This window comes from Anabrus simplex, chromosome 2, assembly GCF_040414725.1.
Source record: "Anabrus simplex isolate iqAnaSimp1 chromosome 2, ASM4041472v1, whole genome shotgun sequence".
In the NCBI taxonomy this organism is placed as follows: domain Eukaryota; kingdom Metazoa; phylum Arthropoda; class Insecta; order Orthoptera; family Tettigoniidae; genus Anabrus; species Anabrus simplex.
The window spans coordinates 1,176,614,408-1,176,633,093 of record NC_090266.1 but is presented as its reverse complement, the minus strand read 5'-3'; the positions used below and the strand labels follow the sequence as shown (position 1 = coordinate 1,176,633,093).

Here is an 18,686-nt window from a genome sequence, read left to right as displayed (position 1 = left end):
TCTACAAAAGTCACTAGTCACTATCTCTGAAATTATGTCATTAAATTACTAAAATAGACTCCAAATCTAGTGACTAGTCTCTAGAATCGACTAGACTAATGTGAACGAACATGAACATAGCACGCGGGAACGAGAGATTTGCAATCGATATACGCATCACGATATACAGGTTTCAATAAACATCGCACATTCACATGTATTTCACGTACTAATAAACGTCGATATTTCATTTGAAAGCAGCTAACGAGCGAAGGACTTCTGGCTACTAGCGTACAATGCTGAAATAGTGGGATTTGAAAACAAATATTTGAAGTTCACCAAAAAACAAGCTAAAATCAAGAGAAATGATAGAATAATCTGCAGGCGGGAAAACTGTCGAAAATCGGGAGTCTCCTGCTTAAATCGGGAAAGTTGGCAGATATGCACTCAGCCTGGCTCTACATGTGTCAAACCAAGCCCTATTAATATAGGTGAATGTTTCTGTGTGAATGTATTTTTCTTCTTTATAATTACACTGAGTGGCCGAAAGTCACAGGTAGGGGTGTCCTATTAGAAAATATGCCATGTATAACTCCTGTGCATTGCGGCTAGCTGAGCAGTCTGTCATCTATGCCAGTGTCGTGAAGATGGCAACACTTTGAGAGTTAACCGACTCTGAACATGGGATGATCATCGCACAGGGGCGCAGAGATTACACGCGAATTTGGGTTTCCGAGGTCAACAGTGTCGAGGGTGGATCTTCAATATCGCAAAGAGAATGTTACCACCCGCGTAAACCACTGCATGGGAAGACCACAGGTGTTTAACAAATGGTCATCACGCTGCCTCCGCAGAACCGCACCGCTGTGAGTCAGATCACCGCCCAGTTGAATGTTGGGAGTCAGGAAAGAATTTCTACCAGGACTTCAAGGAGGCAACTGCACCACATACACTTCACCAGCCAACGACCACCTTGTGTCCCTTTGCTGACACCTCGACACAGAGTTCAACGAAGTGCATGGGTCCGCGAACATCGGCAATGGACCATGGAACAATAGTGGTGTGTGGCATGGTCCGATGAATCCCGGTTCCAGTTGTATAGAGCTGATGGCCGCATGAAAGTGTGGCGTATGTCCCATGAAGCTATGGATCCTGCGTATCAACAAGGTTGTGTCAAGGCAGGAGGTTTCTCAGTTCTGGTATGGGCAGTGTTCTCATGGTCGCAATTAGGCCCCATTGTCCGGTTGCAGGGAGTGCTGACAGGTGCACGTTATGTGGACATTCTTTCAGAGCATCTGCATCCCTTTCTGGCCCTAGAGTACCCTGATGGAGATGCCATGCTTCAACAGGACAATGAGCCATTTCACAGCTCTGTGGTGGCACGCAGGCGGTTGGGTCGATGCTGGTGTACGCTCCACGAACCCCGCACAAGTTACACAAGACCAATTGTGAGTAGCATTGAAAGATGTGTGGGTCCAGATCCCTACAAAACGATTCTAACACCTTGTCGAGTCGATGAATCGCCGTACTGTTACCACCTAAAGGGCTCGCGGAGGAGCAACTCATTATTAACAGTATGTTCAATGTCTTCCCATGACTTTTGGCCACTCAGCGCAGAGGTGCCAACCTTTGAAGTGGGGTTATCAGTAATCACCCTTCGCCCCACAGAAAATTTTCGAGTCAAGTCCAAAGCATGTCCTCCGTTCTCGATAATGATACCTCCTTTTTCCTTCCCGAACACAATCTATTCTAAAGCGTATCGTATTACACAATAACATTTGCATACTACCTGTTAATTCAGTGATAAAACATTCTTTGTAACTCGTTTCACATCCAGCAGATGTTTTTAGTGTACTGTTGGGAGATCAGAAGAATGCACATGCCCGATGAGGCACGGGACGAAGGGGTTTTCACTAGCAGAGCCAGTGACGCAATGGTTACCATAGCAACTCCGCTACTACCCAGGCGACTTTATATTGTCTTCTACTGGCAGCTCTTCGCTCTTGTCAGTTGTAATCCAGCAAACTGCAGAGTGCCAGTCAATGTTTTCGTGTAGCAGATACGAGCAGATAAGAGCTGATCTGTCTGGGCAGAACAGGAAGTTCGTGCTTGCAGGCCACATTCCTCATTCTTGCATTCTTCTCATCTCTACGCAGTAGGTATTCTTGAAATATCCTTCCCCCTGTGATAACATTTTCGTCTTCTGAACCATAAATGATACCCGTGTACATGTGCTTAACATGGCCCTCAATTCTCTAAATACAACATTACTTACGGATTTGTACAATGAATTTCACAACGCTTATGGGTGGAAAAAGGAAGTGACAATCGAGTAAGTATCATTGCCAACTCACAAGCATTAAAACGAGGCGGATTGATCAGAAATGCTGGAAAGGATTGAACATCTTTCATTCTTCCTTTTTTTCTGTAGAAAATTATTTATTCATGATAATGTCGCTTTTCCGTAATAACGTTCTCTTTGACCGTAATGCCGTAATCGTGAGGTTAAATCCGTAATAATTACGGACAACCCATAATAGTTCGCACCTCCGTCAGAGTATATACCGTATGTATGTCCCGTTTCCTAGTGTGGGGTCGGAGATGAGATAAATTCATATGGCATGTTTTTGCAGCTGGATGCCCATCCTGACGCCAAACACAGGTTGAGGAGCTAATGAAGATGACATGAATGATGGTGAATGAAGTTGGGTAAGGAGGTGGAAGGAATCGGCTATAGCCTATGAATAGGAACTGTTCCGGCATTTGCCTGGAAGTGCAAATGGGAAATCATAGAAAGCCATTCTTAAGACAGCTGACAGTGGGGCTTACACCCATGCATCTCCCGACTGCAGAGTTTGGTTCTATAGTCATAGCGTGTTAACGTGTGAGGGCACTCCACTCGGTTTTATAATTGTATACAGTACTTTAACATGAATAAATAAAATGATACAATTTGCTTCACGTCGCACCAAAACGGACAGGTCTTATGGGATGGGATAGGAAAGGGCTAGGATTGGGAAGGAAGCAACCATAACCTTAATTACGGTACAACACAGCATTTGCCTAGTGTGGAAATAGGAAACCACAGAAAAACAGTGGGGGCTGCCGACAGTGGGATTCAAACCCACTATTTACCGAATGCAAGCTGACAGCTATATGACCCAAACCACACAGCAACTCATTAGCTAAGTAAATAAAATACTTTAAGTGCCTACTTATAATGTATTCTTTACACAGATTTGAATTTTATAACATTGTTTTTAATGCAAAAGTTTTATACAAAATGAACCTATGTTATCATGAGAGGTCTATGAAACACCGGTAGAGAAATTTCAAAAAATTAAAATAAATCTGGAAATATTTAGGAAATAACTTATAAGATATATTTATTAGCTTACCTTATTTGGATTGGCTATAAGCATAACTTGAGTTATAGCAGACGGAGGCAGGAATGGATTGTGTGCAGGTAAGTCTGAGCCTGATGGAGGAAGTAGACGAAGTCTGCAGGTCTGAAACAATAAGATATTTTGTTGAATAACTCTCTTATAGATGGTAAATCAATATGAATTTTTACAACGCAACTCCACGCTCAACTGAACAATCAAGTCAATGGTTAAACATATGCTTAAAAATAAATATGGCAAAATAGAGATCGCAGAATGTAAGATAAAACATGTTTAAAAATAAATAAGGGAATTTTTGATCTCAGTTCATTTCCTCAGTTAAAGTTCTCAGCAAATATAAAAACATGCTTTGCAACCAATCTTCTTTTTAGGTAGAATATTTTGAATTACACAGAGCTGATGAGATACATTAATCACTTGGGCTGGTTCTACGTACACGTATGCACTTGTGCTTAAAAGCCACTGCAGCAGTGCGTTGAATTTGTGTATGCTCTGCAGTGTACTAAGCAAAAACCAACATTTGTATAGCATCTGTCGAGCACTGATGGAAAATGCATATGCTAATGAGTTTGTAACGAACCACATGATGTGTGTGTGTATATTTTTAATCCATGACCTTTTGTCCCTGACAACAACAAACAATTATTCCTTGACATGAGACAGTCATCTGTGGTCTTGAACTGGGAACAAAAGAGTTGATAATTTATGTGCTAATTATTTTAAAATAAAGTGTGAGTTCGTAACTGTTATCATCGGTTGCTGAACCCGACACGATAATTTGCATTCGTGTCATTTGGAAAAAATCATGTTCAAAATGCTGGCGTGAGTTTTACCGTATCAATGCCTTAAAATAGACAAGGTGCTTTACACCAGATAACAATCCTACAGCTAAAACATCTCAGGACAAGGATGGAGCTGGAGACAATGAAACCCATACAGTAAGCATTAAACTACCTCTTTTCTGGGTGGAAAAGCCTAAAATATGGTTCATCCATGTGGAAGCTCAATTCACAATACGAAAGGTTAAGAGTAAAAGTGATAAGTTCAATTATTTGCTTTCTAACCTCGAACAGAGATATCTTGAAAATATATGGGACATCATTCTCAGTGAGACAAATATATGGCTGCTAAAACTCTACTTCTCACTATTTTTAAAGAAACTGATCATTGACAACTTAACCTTTCATGTGTCTTTTCTGGAATATTCCGTGCCGACACTTTCTCCTTGTGTATCGTTTATGATATTTTCCACAATATGTTCCCGCTCTAGCAGGTTGTTTACAGAATATTCCGAGGTTTACAGAAAATTACGGTTGGTTGCAGAAAAGTATTAGATAATATTTATGAATGCACCTGGAACCGGAAATGACTACGTAAATCATTTCATTTATATTTTTCAGGATTGGTTTGATAGGTACCTGAGTTGACAGCATCAGTTGATGTAAATAAACAGTGAAATGGCGTATTCGTGTGACTAAAGTGTGGCTACAATTTCAAGATTTTTGGACAAACTGGACAGCGAATACAGTGATTCTGAAGACAATATTGACGAGATTGAAGGTTCAGTATCAAGTGACAGTGAAACTGATGGAGATAAGGGCAGTGGTGATGCAGATACAAGTGCAGTATTTCAAGGCATGCCCGTTTTCCGTGATGTTCCTCAGTACGATCCTGAACCTGTTTACGCACTGACTTTCAGCATATCCACACATCATTCCACAAAATCTTCCAAGTAATTTTGATGCTGACACACCACTTATAGATTACTTTAACCTTTTTCTTGGTGATGAAACTATAACACACATATGAAATGAAATTCACTTATATGATAAGAAAATGGCAACAAAAACTGCCACATTTTCGGTACAGAAAGTGGGTGCATATTGAAAAAAGTGATGTCGAGGTCCTACTGGGCATGATTATAAATATGGGTCTATCCTAGATGTGATATAAAGGATTATTTTACAATGGAGTGGCAGAAGTGCATGCCATTTTTTTTGGAAATATCTTCTCTTGTAATAAATTCATGTTGATATTCCTGAGTTTGCATTTGAATCATAATCATGGCCAAGGTGACACAGAACACAGAGATCATAAAGTAAGACCAGTGCTAGAATATATTTCAGAAAGATGTACAGTGTTCCACACACCTTCTGAAAATGTTGCAGTACATGAGAGTACTGTCAAGTTCAAGGGGGTTGTCTCCTTCAAAATTTACAACACTAATAAACCTGTCAAATTTGGCCTCAAGGTCTTTGCCCTCTCTAACAGTGAGACAGATTATTTGAATTAATTTTTACCGGTAAGTCCATCGTTATTCCTGAAAACCTCTCAAGTAGTTTTGTGCCTTTGTCAGCCACCCAGAGCTCTCAATGTTTATACTGATAGATAATATAGGCTACAAGTCCTGAATTAGCCAATTAGTTAGGAAAAATGGGTTTCACTCTTACAGGCACTGTCATGCCTACAAGGAAATGGATGCCAGCAGAACTGCTGAAAAAGGAAACTAAAAAGACGAAGAAGGGAGAGGTCAAAGCCTACAGAAAGGACAATGTTATGGGTTTAACATGGAAGGACAAGAGGGTTGTAGTAATGCTGAGAACAAAACACAAAGGTGACAGCATTCTAGAAGCTCCAAGTAAAATCCCTGGCAAATCACCAACTGAGAAACCAGTAGTAGTTCATCATTATACAAAGAAAATGGGAGGTGTAGATCGAAGTGATCACTTGATTTCAAATTACCGTACCAGTTTATGCGCAGGACACTAGTTTGGTGGAGAAATTTCTTCTTTTGGTTAGTAGAAGTATACATCATTAATTCCTACGTTCTCTACAAGTCAATGTACCAGAGGAATCCACTGTCACATCGTGCTGCCTGAGGAAAATGGGGGATATGCCTGCGAGAAAAAGAGGGATACCTCGGAAGGGGCCAGAAGACGAAAGACTAAATGGAAGATCTCGCTATATGGGGAAGAAAGAAATGGGATCTGACAGGTGTGTTGTTTGTGTCAGTAGGAAACAAAGGCAAGAGAATATTTACAACAGCAATACCTGCACAGACAAGCCATATCTTCATCCAGTGGGGTGTTTTCAAGACTATCATAGCAAAAAACAATACTGATAGTCTACAATGTGAGCCTCATTCATCACAGTGTTACAATCTGTGTTTTTTTTTTTGTTGCCTTTTTTATTTGTCAATTGTTAAGTGTTGTGAGAAGGATTGTGCTGTTATTGAAGAGCAAAAGGGACTGATTAATAATAATAATAATAATAATAATAATAATAATAATAATAATAATAATAATAATAATAATAATAATGTTATTTGCTTTACGTCCCACTAACTACCATTACGGTCTTCGGAGACGCCAAGGTGCCGGAATTTAGTCCCGCAGGAGTTCTTTTACGTGCCAGTAAATATACCAACACGAGGCTGTCGTATTTGAGCATGTTCAAATACCACCGGACTGAGCCAGGATCGAACCTGCCAAGTTGGGGTTAGAAGGCCAGCACCTTAACCATCTGAGCCACTCAGCCCGGCAAAAGGGACTGATTTGCAGGCTGAATTTTGTAAGTGGAAACACCACGGTTTCCCTGAACTGATTTTTTATTTTGTATTAATTTTCTCTTTTAAAATGTATTTATGAACAATATTAAATATTGTACAAATTTTCTCTTTTAAAATGTATTTATGAACAATATTAAAAAGTTAAAAATGTGCATGTTTTGGAACTTTTATTTGAAAAAAATAAACACTTAAGAAAAGTACAAAATATTTCAGTGACACTGGAAGGGGTAAGAAACTTTTGACTAGTATTGAGTTGGGAGACATGAAGCCTAGTCAACTGTGGCGAAGATGCAGTCCCTAGATGGGTTAGATGTTTCGGATAAAATCCTAAAAACTCTTTGGCTCGATAAGTTGCCAGATTCAGTTAAGAATATTCTTGTAGTACGTGATGAAAACCTAGAGAATCTTGCAGTTATGACCGATAAAATTATAGAAATGAAACTGCAACCACTTAGGGCTGTTTTTGTGAAAGCTAAAACAGATTTTTGTCGTGGACTAAATTTCTGACACCATTCTACAAAATGTCCTTTCCAAGAAGACCAATAAGATGTGTGGTCATGCAACAGAAAGTCCACACCTTGTGCAGTACCAGTTGAGTTATAATGGTGCACATCTGACTGCAGCAATTGCTCCATAGAAAGAAAAGCCTAAAGCTCTATGTCTTCATCCTCAAGAATTTGCTGCTCAATCCTCTGTATGATGAACTCTTACCCATTAGTAATGCCAAGTATATGGACCTTACAGTGTTGAAAAACTTCTGTGGCAATCAACAAATTAATCTAAAAAGACACCTAATCGATACTTTATTTCTTTTGCCTTTGGCAAACTTAAAAATATATTAACAAACACAGTACATGTTTTGACCACTTAGTGGTCATCTTCAGCTGTATATAAAAAATCTTAGATGATAACATTTAAAAGCAAGCACATTGAATCTTAAAACTATATCCCATGGGAATCCAAAAACTATTGTTCTAGATGCTTTAAATGAAATGGAAGATGGGAGGGAGGGTTGGGGGTAAGGAGATTTATGTGAATGATACTTAAATTACAGTATCATTTACAATTGTGTTTAAAAACTTAAATGATGAAAAACATATTTAAAATATTTAAAAGCGTCTATGGTAAAATTATTTTTGATAACATTAGGTGGCGTGAATAAAAAGTTCGTGTTTGTAATAATCTTCAGGCATTTGTGAGAAAAATAATAACTTAATTAAAATTCGCGTCTGTGGTGATGTTAAACACTTTGTTTTTAATAAACATACTTTAAAATATTCTGAAGTGTCTATGGTAAGGCACTTATTCAAAAACACTTGTGCTTGAATGAAAGTTTATGTCATATGCACCAGTCTTCAGGTATTGCTTGCTTTTAAATGTTATCATCTCAGATTTTTATATACAGCTGAAGATGACCACTAAGTGATCGAAACATGTACTGTGTTTGTTAATGTATCTTTAAGTTTGCCAAAGGCAAAAGAAATAAAGTATCGATTAGGTGGCTTTTTAGATTAATTTGTTGATTATACTCATCGATACGGCCATGAAGTGGACAGCTTGCAATTCTGTGGCAATGACGCTAAAGCTTTTATTGAATTGTCACCTCACTGCGGACAAGTGCAAGATGAATGAATATGCAGTTCCAGCATTCATTTCAAAAGTTTAAATACACTGACAACATTATTAACACACTGCAGACTGGGTGCCCCTCACACCACACACAAGCTCTGTTCCTGGCCACTTTCGAACTATCTCCAAAGTGGAGTGCATCCATACAAATAGTCAGACCTTCACTAACCATTGAAAGACTATTGTGTTTCTTTCTGGAGGCCTTCCTGAATAGTCCTAGTACTCTTTTCTGGTGTGAATAGTAGGAATACCGGTATTAGGGGATCGGTTAACCAGTATTTTTTCAGACAACTTCCTCACCAGCCCCATCACTATACACAATGCAGAACAATTTTTAATTTCCCTGCTAGTGACATTAGTCCATTTCAGGGCTTTAGTGGATAATTAGTGGATAAATTATGAGAATTTGACTGAATTCTGCTGATAGTATAAGTTTATTTGCTCGGCTACATACTCAAAAATATCCTCACCAAACAGATTTAAAAGTTATTATTATTATATTTTTTTTTTTACAATCTGCTTTACGTTGAACCGACAGAGACAGGTCTACATTGAATCAATAACAATAAATTTCCACCTTTTTGATAATTGTATTTGCTTTAAGCAAATCAAATAATAGCTTACATGTTACGTTCCATTTGGAAAATCCTCAGTTATATTACAATGCTTAGGTGAAATTACAAAGTATATTATCTTAAAAATATCTTAATGAGTACCTTGCTTTGCTTAAAATCTATGTGAATTTAAAAAAATTTAAAATAATTAAAATTCACTATGGTGTATGATATTCTAGTTGTCTACTAATAAAACGTTTTGAAAAATAATTTTCCTTTGTCACTGTTCTATTTTTTTTTTCAAGGATATTCTCTTCATTAGCTCTTTCCAAGGTGAATGTTGTTCGTTGTAATTTCATAAAAGTGTTTCTTGAATTCAGTTAATGCAGGGTCCCTGAAGCTGATTGCTGTCATACCATTTTTAAAAGAGCTTCCCCAAAATCATTTTGTTAACGACAAATCTACTGTGTCCTTGGAGGAGCGATGGCTGATGCAGCCATATGCACAGACACGACTTCCTCACCAGCCCCATCATTATACACAATGCAGAACAATTTTTAATTTCCCTGCTAGTGACATTAATCCACTTCAGCGTTCCAGTAGATAAGTGCTGGGTACAAAAACATTTTTTAATACCTGTTCAAATGAATAGACATAGTTTCAAAATAAGTTAAAATAAGTATATCAATTTTCCTTCCCATTTCACCGGCCCATTCAGCCATCCACATTGATTTTAATTATTTTTAATTTTTTAAATTCACATAGATTTTAACCAAAACAAGGCATTCATTAACACGCTGACTACCAGCTCCTCAGCAGGTGATTTAAACCTCCAGCTCATCTCTATAGTGCACTGTTTTACATTACATGTTAATGTACGAAAACTAGTCACTGAAAGTATAGATAAGAAATGTGTTTTTCCACCATTCAATACACAATTTATTTTAATATATTAAGCTAGTACCGGTTTCGGCCCTTTAACGGCCATCATCAGCTAGTACATGTTTTGTTTAGCCATTAGACAATACACAAGTTGTTATATTAGGCATCCGGATGTCTAATGGGGGATGGAAATGTATATAATAGCATATAATTAAAATATCAGTGGTTAGGGTAAAAAGTTACAAATAGAGTATGAGTATGTAAAACATATTAAAAAAAAACACACAGGCCACAATATACAACATTTAAAAAAGTTTCAACACATTAAAATGGTGCGTATGGGTAGACACTTGTTAAAATCTTCAGTTCATGCTATATAGATTCCATTCTTCTGTCCTCTGTACAGTTACTTCTAAGTTATGTTGATTATATTGCGTAAGGTAATCTTCAAGGACATTTTGAAACTAGTGTATGTCTTATTGATGTGGGCCTTTGTCGTGATGAAATTTTGTTGTGTTATATATCCCAACTTGTGATATACTATGGCAGGTTTCAATATAGCAAACAGCAGGTCTCGAGCTTGTATTTAGAAGTGGTCGGTGGTAACACCTCTCTCGTCTATGTTTGTTCTTGTAGTCTGTAAAGATAAAGTGATGTGAGTATGCCGGTAGTGTGTGTATGAAGGAATGCCTAGTGTGTGTATGGATAGAGTACTTACTATGGTTGTTGTGGAGGTCTTGTGCCGATGTGTTTGAAGGCTTGTTGTGTTCTGCTGCGAGTGCGTCTGGGGCTCATATTAGCTGTGGAGGGGAATGTAGGTGGAGGGGAAGTAGGAGTGGCTGTTGGAGAAGTAGGGGCGGGGTCAGGCTTGTGATTCGTTGGTTTGTTAGAGCGTGTGTTTACTATTTTGAGATAATCATTCTTTAATGTCGGAATGGCTTTGTCAAAAATGATGCTGGTTTTTTCATTAATATCATTAATGTTATGATTGGGGTTGGCGTATTGGTCTAAAGAAATGTAGAAATCTTCGGTTATGTTGAGCAGGGGGCCCTTGGAGTTTATATTAAGTATCGTCATGTCGTTATTGATGTTTGTGAAACTATGCTTGGATTCTTCTACATGTTGGCCTATTGATGAGAAATGGTTATGTTTTACTGCATTTATATGTTCATTGTAGCGGATGGTGAAGTTTCTGCCTGTACGTCCTATGTAACTTATGTCACAGTTGTTACATTTGATACGGTAGACACCTGATTGGTTGTATTTATTGTTATTATTGACTGTTTTAGTGTTATGTATAATGTTGGTACTATTGTGTGTGGTTTTGAATACTGTTTTAATGTTGTGCTTCTTGAAAATATTAGTTATAGTATATATGTGGGTGTTGTTGAAGGTAAATAGGGCATAGTCTTTTTTGGGTTTGGCTGTTTTTGCTAATTTAGTTTTAGGTTGTGATTTTATTTTGTGAATGATTTTGTTAACCATTTCTTTGCTGTATCCGTTGTGTTTAGCTATGTCGTGGATTAACTTCAATTCATTATTTTGGTCTTCTGTTGTCATTGGGATGTTAAAGGCTCTATAAATCATACTATAATAGGCTGCTCTTTTATGTGTATTGGGATGAATGGAGTCATTTTTTATGGTATTTGAGGTGTGTGTGGGTTTCCTGTAGATCTTGTAAGATAGGTGGTTGTCGTGTCTGGTTATTGTTAAGTCTAGGTAATTTAGTGTACGGTTGTTTTCGGTTTCTTTGGTGAATTTAATTTGGGGATCTAGAGTGTTAAGCTTGTCTAGTATAGTTTGTGCGTCAGTGGATCTATTATCTAACACTACGAAGACATCGTCAACAAATCTGCACCAAAAATGTATGTTATCTATTTCTTTGATTGACGTGTGTTCTAAGTTATCTATATATATTTCTGCTAATATTCCGGAGGCAGGAGACCCCATAGGTAGGCCTTGTTGCTGATAAATGGTATCGTGAAATCTGAAATAGTTATTGTTTATGGCGAATTCAAGTAAGTTTATGAATTCGTTTATTTCTAAGGTGCTCAAGTTGCTATTGTTTTTTAGGTTAGATTCTATTATTTTGATTGTTTGTTTAACAGGAATGTTAGGGTACATATTTATTATGTCAAATGAAGCAAGGGTATGGTGTTGTTCGATCTTTAGCTCTTTGGTTCTGTTGCAGAAATCTATTGAGTTTAGTATTGTTTTGTTTGCTAAAAATGTATAGTGCTTTTTTAAAAATTTTTGGATGAATTGCGATAATTTGTAGGTTGGACTGGCTCTATAGTTTATAATAGGTCTCATAGGTACGTCTTCTTTATGTATTTTTGGGTAGGCTTTCGCAGTCGGTAATTGGGGGTTCATTGTTATGAGTTTAGCAGATTCAGTTTCGGTGAGAAGAAAATGTGTGTTTTTAAGTAAAATTTTTAAATTCCTTTGTATGTTGTTGGTTGGATCTCGGCGTTTAATGGAAAAAGTATTATCTTGGAAACATTTTTTAGTCTTTGCTATGTATTCATTTTTATCCATAATGACCGTAGTGTTGCCTTTGTCGGCCTTCGTTACTAGTAGATTGTTTTGTTTTATTTTATTTTTAAGTTTGTTTAAGTTCGATCTATTGGTAGTATTCGTGTTTGGGTTATTATTGTGGATGCTATTGATGTATTGCGGAATCTTTCTACTGATTTCGTGTCTTACTTCGTCTCGTATGTCATATGGGATCTTTTGTAAAGCAAGTTCTGTTTCGGTAATGGTAGTTATAATATTCTGGTAGGATGATGCATTACCCCAGTTGTGTTTGGGTCCCCTGTTCAATATATCCGTTTCTACGTCGTCAAATACGGTTTGCGTAAGATTTTTTATAGACGGATGGAATTTATGTTGGGAATTCTTGTTAGGAAGAGAGGGATCTTTGTTTTGGATTATGGTTAGTGACTTTGGTTTACTTTGTTGTTGTTTCAGTGTTTCCAGTTTTTTGTTTAGTGTGTTTTGTTTCTTTATGGCTAAGTCTTCTATTTTTTCTCTGGAAATTCGTTGAAAATAATTCCAATAGCTGTGTGGGAGTTCATGGGATGCTTTCAGGTGTGTTGAGTAAAGTTCATTATTAAGGTGTTGTTTCTTCCAATATAGGAATTTTATTTCTTCTTTTAACCAAATTTCATTAGTCCTGTTTTGTGTTTTGCGTGTCTGAGCAGTTCGTCTGTGTTTATTATTGTATTTCTGGAGAAATTTCGGTGTTAAGTTGTTTGAAAGGCATTCCTTCAAAAAGGCAATGCTTTTGGTTGTGTTCATTAGTTTAATTTTCAAGTTCTGATATTTAAATGCCTTACGTTTTGCCTGGTTGGCTTCCGTATTATTATTTATAAATTTCATTTTCCGTATTGACAGACTCAAAGTATAGATAAGAAATGTGTTTTTCCACCATTCAATACACAATTTATTTTAATATATTAAGCTAGTACCGGTTTCGGCCCTTTAACGGCCATCATCAGCTAGTACATGTTTTGTTTAGCCATTAGACAATACACAAGTTGTTATATTAGGCATCCGGATGTCTAATGGGGGATGGAAATGTATATAATAGCATATAATTAAAATATCAGTGGTTAGGGTAAAAAGTTACAAATAGAGTATGAGTATGTAAAACATATTAAAAAAACACACAGGCCACAATATACAACATTTAAAAAAGTTTCAACACATTAAAATGGTGCGTATGGGTAGACACTTGTTAAAATCTTCAGTTCATGCTATATAGATTCCATTCTTCTGTCCTCTGTACAGTTACTTCTAAGTTATGTTGATTATATTGCGTAAGGTAATCTTCAAGGACATTTTGAAACTAGTGTATGTCTTATTGATGTGGGCCTTTGTCGTGATGAAATTTTGTTGTGTTATATATCCCAACTTGTGATATACTATGGCAGGTTTCAATATAGCAAACAGCAGGTCTCGAGCTTGTATTTAGAAGTGGTCGGTGGTAACACCTCTCTCGTCTATGTTTGTTCTTGTAGTCTGTAAAGATAAAGTGATGTGAGTATGCCGGTAGTGTGTGTATGAAGGAATGCCTAGTGTGTGTATGGATAGAGTACTTACTATGGTTGTTGTGGAGGTCTTGTGCCGATGTGTTTGAAGGCTTGTTGTGTTCTGCTGCGAGTGCGTCTGGGGCTCATATTAGCTGTGGAGGGGAATGTAGGTGGAGGGGAAGTAGGAGTGGCTGTTGGAGAAGTAGGGGCGGGGTCAGGCTTGTGATTCGTTGGTTTGTTAGAGCGTGTGTTTACTATTTTGAGATAATCATTCTTTAATGTCGGAATGGCTTTGTCAAAAATGATGCTGGTTTTTTCATTAATATCATTAATGTTATGATTGGGGTTGGCGTATTGGTCTAAAGAAATGTAGAAATCTTCGGTTATGTTGAGCAGGGGGCCCTTGGAGTTTATATTAAGTATCGTCATGTCGTTATTGATGTTTGTGAAACTATGCTTGGATTCTTCTACATGTTGGCCTATTGATGAGAAATGGTTATGTTTTACTGCATTTATATGTTCATTGTAGCGGATGGTGAAGTTTCTGCCTGTACGTCCTATGTAACTTATGTCACAGTTGTTACATTTGATACGGTAGACACCTGATTGGTTGTATTTATTGTTATTATTGACTGTTTTAGTGTTATGTATAATGTTGGTACTATTGTGTGTGGTTTTGAATACTGTTTTAATGTTGTGCTTCTTGAAAATATTAGTTATAGTATATATGTGGGTGTTGTTGAAGGTAAATAGGGCATAGTCTTTTTTGGGTTTGGCTGTTTTTGCTAATTTAGTTTTAGGTTGTGATTTTATTTTGTGAATGATTTTGTTAACCATTTCTTTGCTGTATCCGTTGTGTTTAGCTATGTCGTGGATTAACTTCAATTCATTATTTTGGTCTTCTGTTGTCATTGGGATGTTAAAGGCTCTATAAATCATACTATAATAGGCTGCTCTTTTATGTGTATTGGGATGAATGGAGTCATTTTTTATGGTATTTGAGGTGTGTGTGGGTTTCCTGTAGATCTTGTAAGATAGGTGGTTGTCGTGTCTGGTTATTGTTAAGTCTAGGTAATTTAGTGTACGGTTGTTTTCGGTTTCTTTGGTGAATTTAATTTGGGGATCTAGAGTGTTAAGCTTGTCTAGTATAGTTTGTGCGTCAGTGGATCTATTATCTAACACTACGAAGACATCGTCAACAAATCTGCACCAAAAATGTATGTTATCTATTTCTTTGATTGACGTGTGTTCTAAGTTATCTATATATATTTCTGCTAATATTCCGGAGGCAGGAGACCCCATAGGTAGGCCTTGTTGCTGATAAATGGTATCGTGAAATCTGAAATAGTTATTGTTTATGGCGAATTCAAGTAAGTTTATGAATTCGTTTATTTCTAAGGTGCTCAAGTTGCTATTGTTTTTTAGGTTAGATTCTATTATTTTGATTGTTTGTTTAACAGGAATGTTGCTTCATTTGACATAATAAATATGTACCCTAAAATTCCTGTTAAACAAACAATCAAAATAATAGAATCTAACCTAAAAAACAATAGCAACTTGAGCACCTTAGAAATAAACGAATTCATAAACTTACTTGAATTCGCCATAAACAATAACTATTTCAGATTTCACGATACCATTTATCAGCAACAAGGCCTACCTATGGGGTCTCCTGCCTCCGGAATATTAGCAGAAATATATATAGATAACTTAGAACACACGTCAATCAAAGAAATAGATAACATACATTTTTGGTGCAGATTTGTTGACGATGTCTTCGTAGTGTTAGATAATAGATCCACTGACGCACAAACTATACTAGACAAGCTTAACACTCTAGATCCCCAAATTAAATTCACCAAAGAAACCGAAAACAACCGTACACTAAATTACCTAGACTTAACAATAACCAGACACGACAACCACCTATCTTACAAGATCTACAGGAAACCCACACACACCTCAAATACCATAAAAAATGACTCCATTCATCCCAATACACATAAAAGAGCAGCCTATTATAGTATGATTTATAGAGCCTTTAACATCCCAATGACAACAGAAGACCAAAATAATGAATTGAAGTTAATCCACGACATAGCTAAACACAACGGATACAGCAAAGAAATGGTTAACAAAATCATTCACAAAATAAAATCACAACCTAAAACTAAATTAGCAAAAACAGCCAAACCCAAAAAAGACTATGCCCTATTTACCTTCAACAACACCCACATATATACTATAACTAATATTTTCAAGAAGCACAACATTAAAACAGTATTCAAAACCACACACAATAGTACCAACATTATACATAACACTAAAACAGTCAATAATAACAATAAATACAACCAATCAGGTGTCTACCGTATCAAATGTAACAACTGTGACATAAGTTACATAGGACGTACAGGCAGAAACTTCACCATCCGCTACAATGAACATATAAATGCAGTAAAACATAACCATTTCTCATCAATAGGCCAACATGTAGAAGAATCCAAGCATAGTTTCACAAACATCAATAACGACATGACGATACTTAATATAAACTCCAAGGGCCCCCTGCTCAACATAACCGAAGATTTCTACATTTCTTTAGACCAATACGCCAACCCCAATCATAACATTAATGATATTAATGAAAAAACCAGCATCATTTTTGACAAAGCCATTCCGACATTAAAGAATGATTATCTCAAAATAGTAAACACACGCTCTAACAAACCAACGAATCACAAGCCTGACCCCGCCCCTACTTCTCCAACAGCCACTCCTACTTCCCCTCCACCTACATTCCCCTCCACAGCTAATATGAGCCCCAGACGCACTCGCAGCAGAACACAACAAGCCTTCAAACACATCGGCACAAGACCTCCACAACAACCATAGTAAGTACTCTATCCATACACACACTAGGCATTCCTTCATACACACACTACCGGCATACTCACATCACTTTATCTTTACAGACTACAAGAACAAACATAGACGAGAGAGGTGTTACCACCGACCACTTCTAAATACAAGCTCGAGACCTGCTGTTTGCTATATTGAAACCTGCCATAGTATATCACAAGTTGGGATATATAACACAACAAAATTTCATCACGACAAAGGCCCACATCAATAAGACATACACTAGTTTCAAAATGTCCTTGAAGATTACCTTACGCAATATAATCAACATAACTTAGAAGTAACTGTACAGAGGACAGAAGAATGGAATCTATATAGCATGAACTGAAGATTTTAACAAGTGTCTACCCATACGCACCATTTTAATGTGTTGAAACTTTTTTAAATGTTGTATATTGTGGCCTGTGTGTTTTTTTAATATGTTTTACATACTCATACTCTATTTGTAACTTTTTACCCTAACCACTGATATTTTAATTATATGCTATTATATACATTTCCATCCCCCATTAGACATCCGGATGCCTAATATAACAACTTGTGTATTGTCTAATGGCTAAACAAAACATGTACTAGCTGATGATGGCCGTTAAAGGGCCGAAACCGGTACTAGCTTAATATATTAAAATAAATTGTGTATTGAATGGTGGAAAAACACATTTCTTATCTATACTTTGAGTCTGTCAATACGGAAAATGAAATTTATAAATAATAATACGGAAGCCAACCAGGCAAAACGTAAGGCATTTAAATATCAGAACTTGAAAATTAAACTAATGAACACAACCAAAAGCATTGCCTTTTTGAAGGAATGCCTTTCAAACAACTTAACACCGAAATTTCTCCAGAAATACAATAATAAACACAGACGAACTGCTCAGACACGCAAAACACAAAACAGGACTAATGAAATTTGGTTAAAAGAAGAAATAAAATTCCTATATCGGAAGAAACAACACCTTAATAATGAACTTTACTCAACACACCTGAAAGCATCCCATGAACTCCCACACAGCTATTGGAATTATTTTCAACGAATTTCCAGAGAAAAAATAGAAGACTTAGCCATAAAGAAACAAAACACACTAAACAAAAAACTGGAAACACTGAAACAACAACAAAGTAAACCAAAGTCACTAACCATAATCCAAAACAAAGATCCCTCTCTTCCTAACAAGAATTCCCAACATAAATTCCATCCGTCTATAAAAAATCTTACGCAAACCGTATTTGACGACGTAGAAACGGATATATTGAACAGGGGACCCAAACACAACTGGGGTAATGCATCATCCTACCAGAATATTATAACTACCATTACCGAAACAGAACTTGCTTTACAAAAGATCCCATATGACATACGAGACGAAGTAAGACACGAAATCAGTAGAAAGATTCCGCAATACATCAATAGCATCCACAATAATAACCCAAACACGAATACTACCAATAGATCGAACTTAAACAAACTTAAAAATAAAATAAAACAAAACAATCTACTAGTAACGAAGGCCGACAAAGGCAACACTACGGTCATTATGGATAAAAATGAATACATAGCAAAGACTAAAAAATGTTTCCAAGATAATACTTTTTCCATTAAACGCCGAGATCCAACCAACAACATACAAAGGAATTTAAAAATTTTACTTAAAAACACACATTTTCTTCTCACCGAAACTGAATCTGCTAAACTCATAACAATGAACCCCCA

The 18,686-nt window shown here is 36.7% G+C and overlaps 1 protein-coding gene across 1 annotated transcript in view; it reads right to left on the bottom strand.

The window, feature by feature from the left end:
- Gga (ADP-ribosylation factor-binding protein Gga) overlaps positions 1 to 18,686 on the bottom strand; it is a 312,496-nt gene that overhangs the window by 47,113 nt on the left and 246,697 nt on the right. The window contains exon 10 of the mRNA XM_067142150.2: positions 3,378 to 3,488. Within this exon, the coding sequence (XP_066998251.2) occupies positions 3,378 to 3,488 (111 nt within the window). The remainder of the gene's footprint in view (positions 1 to 3,377; positions 3,489 to 18,686) is intronic.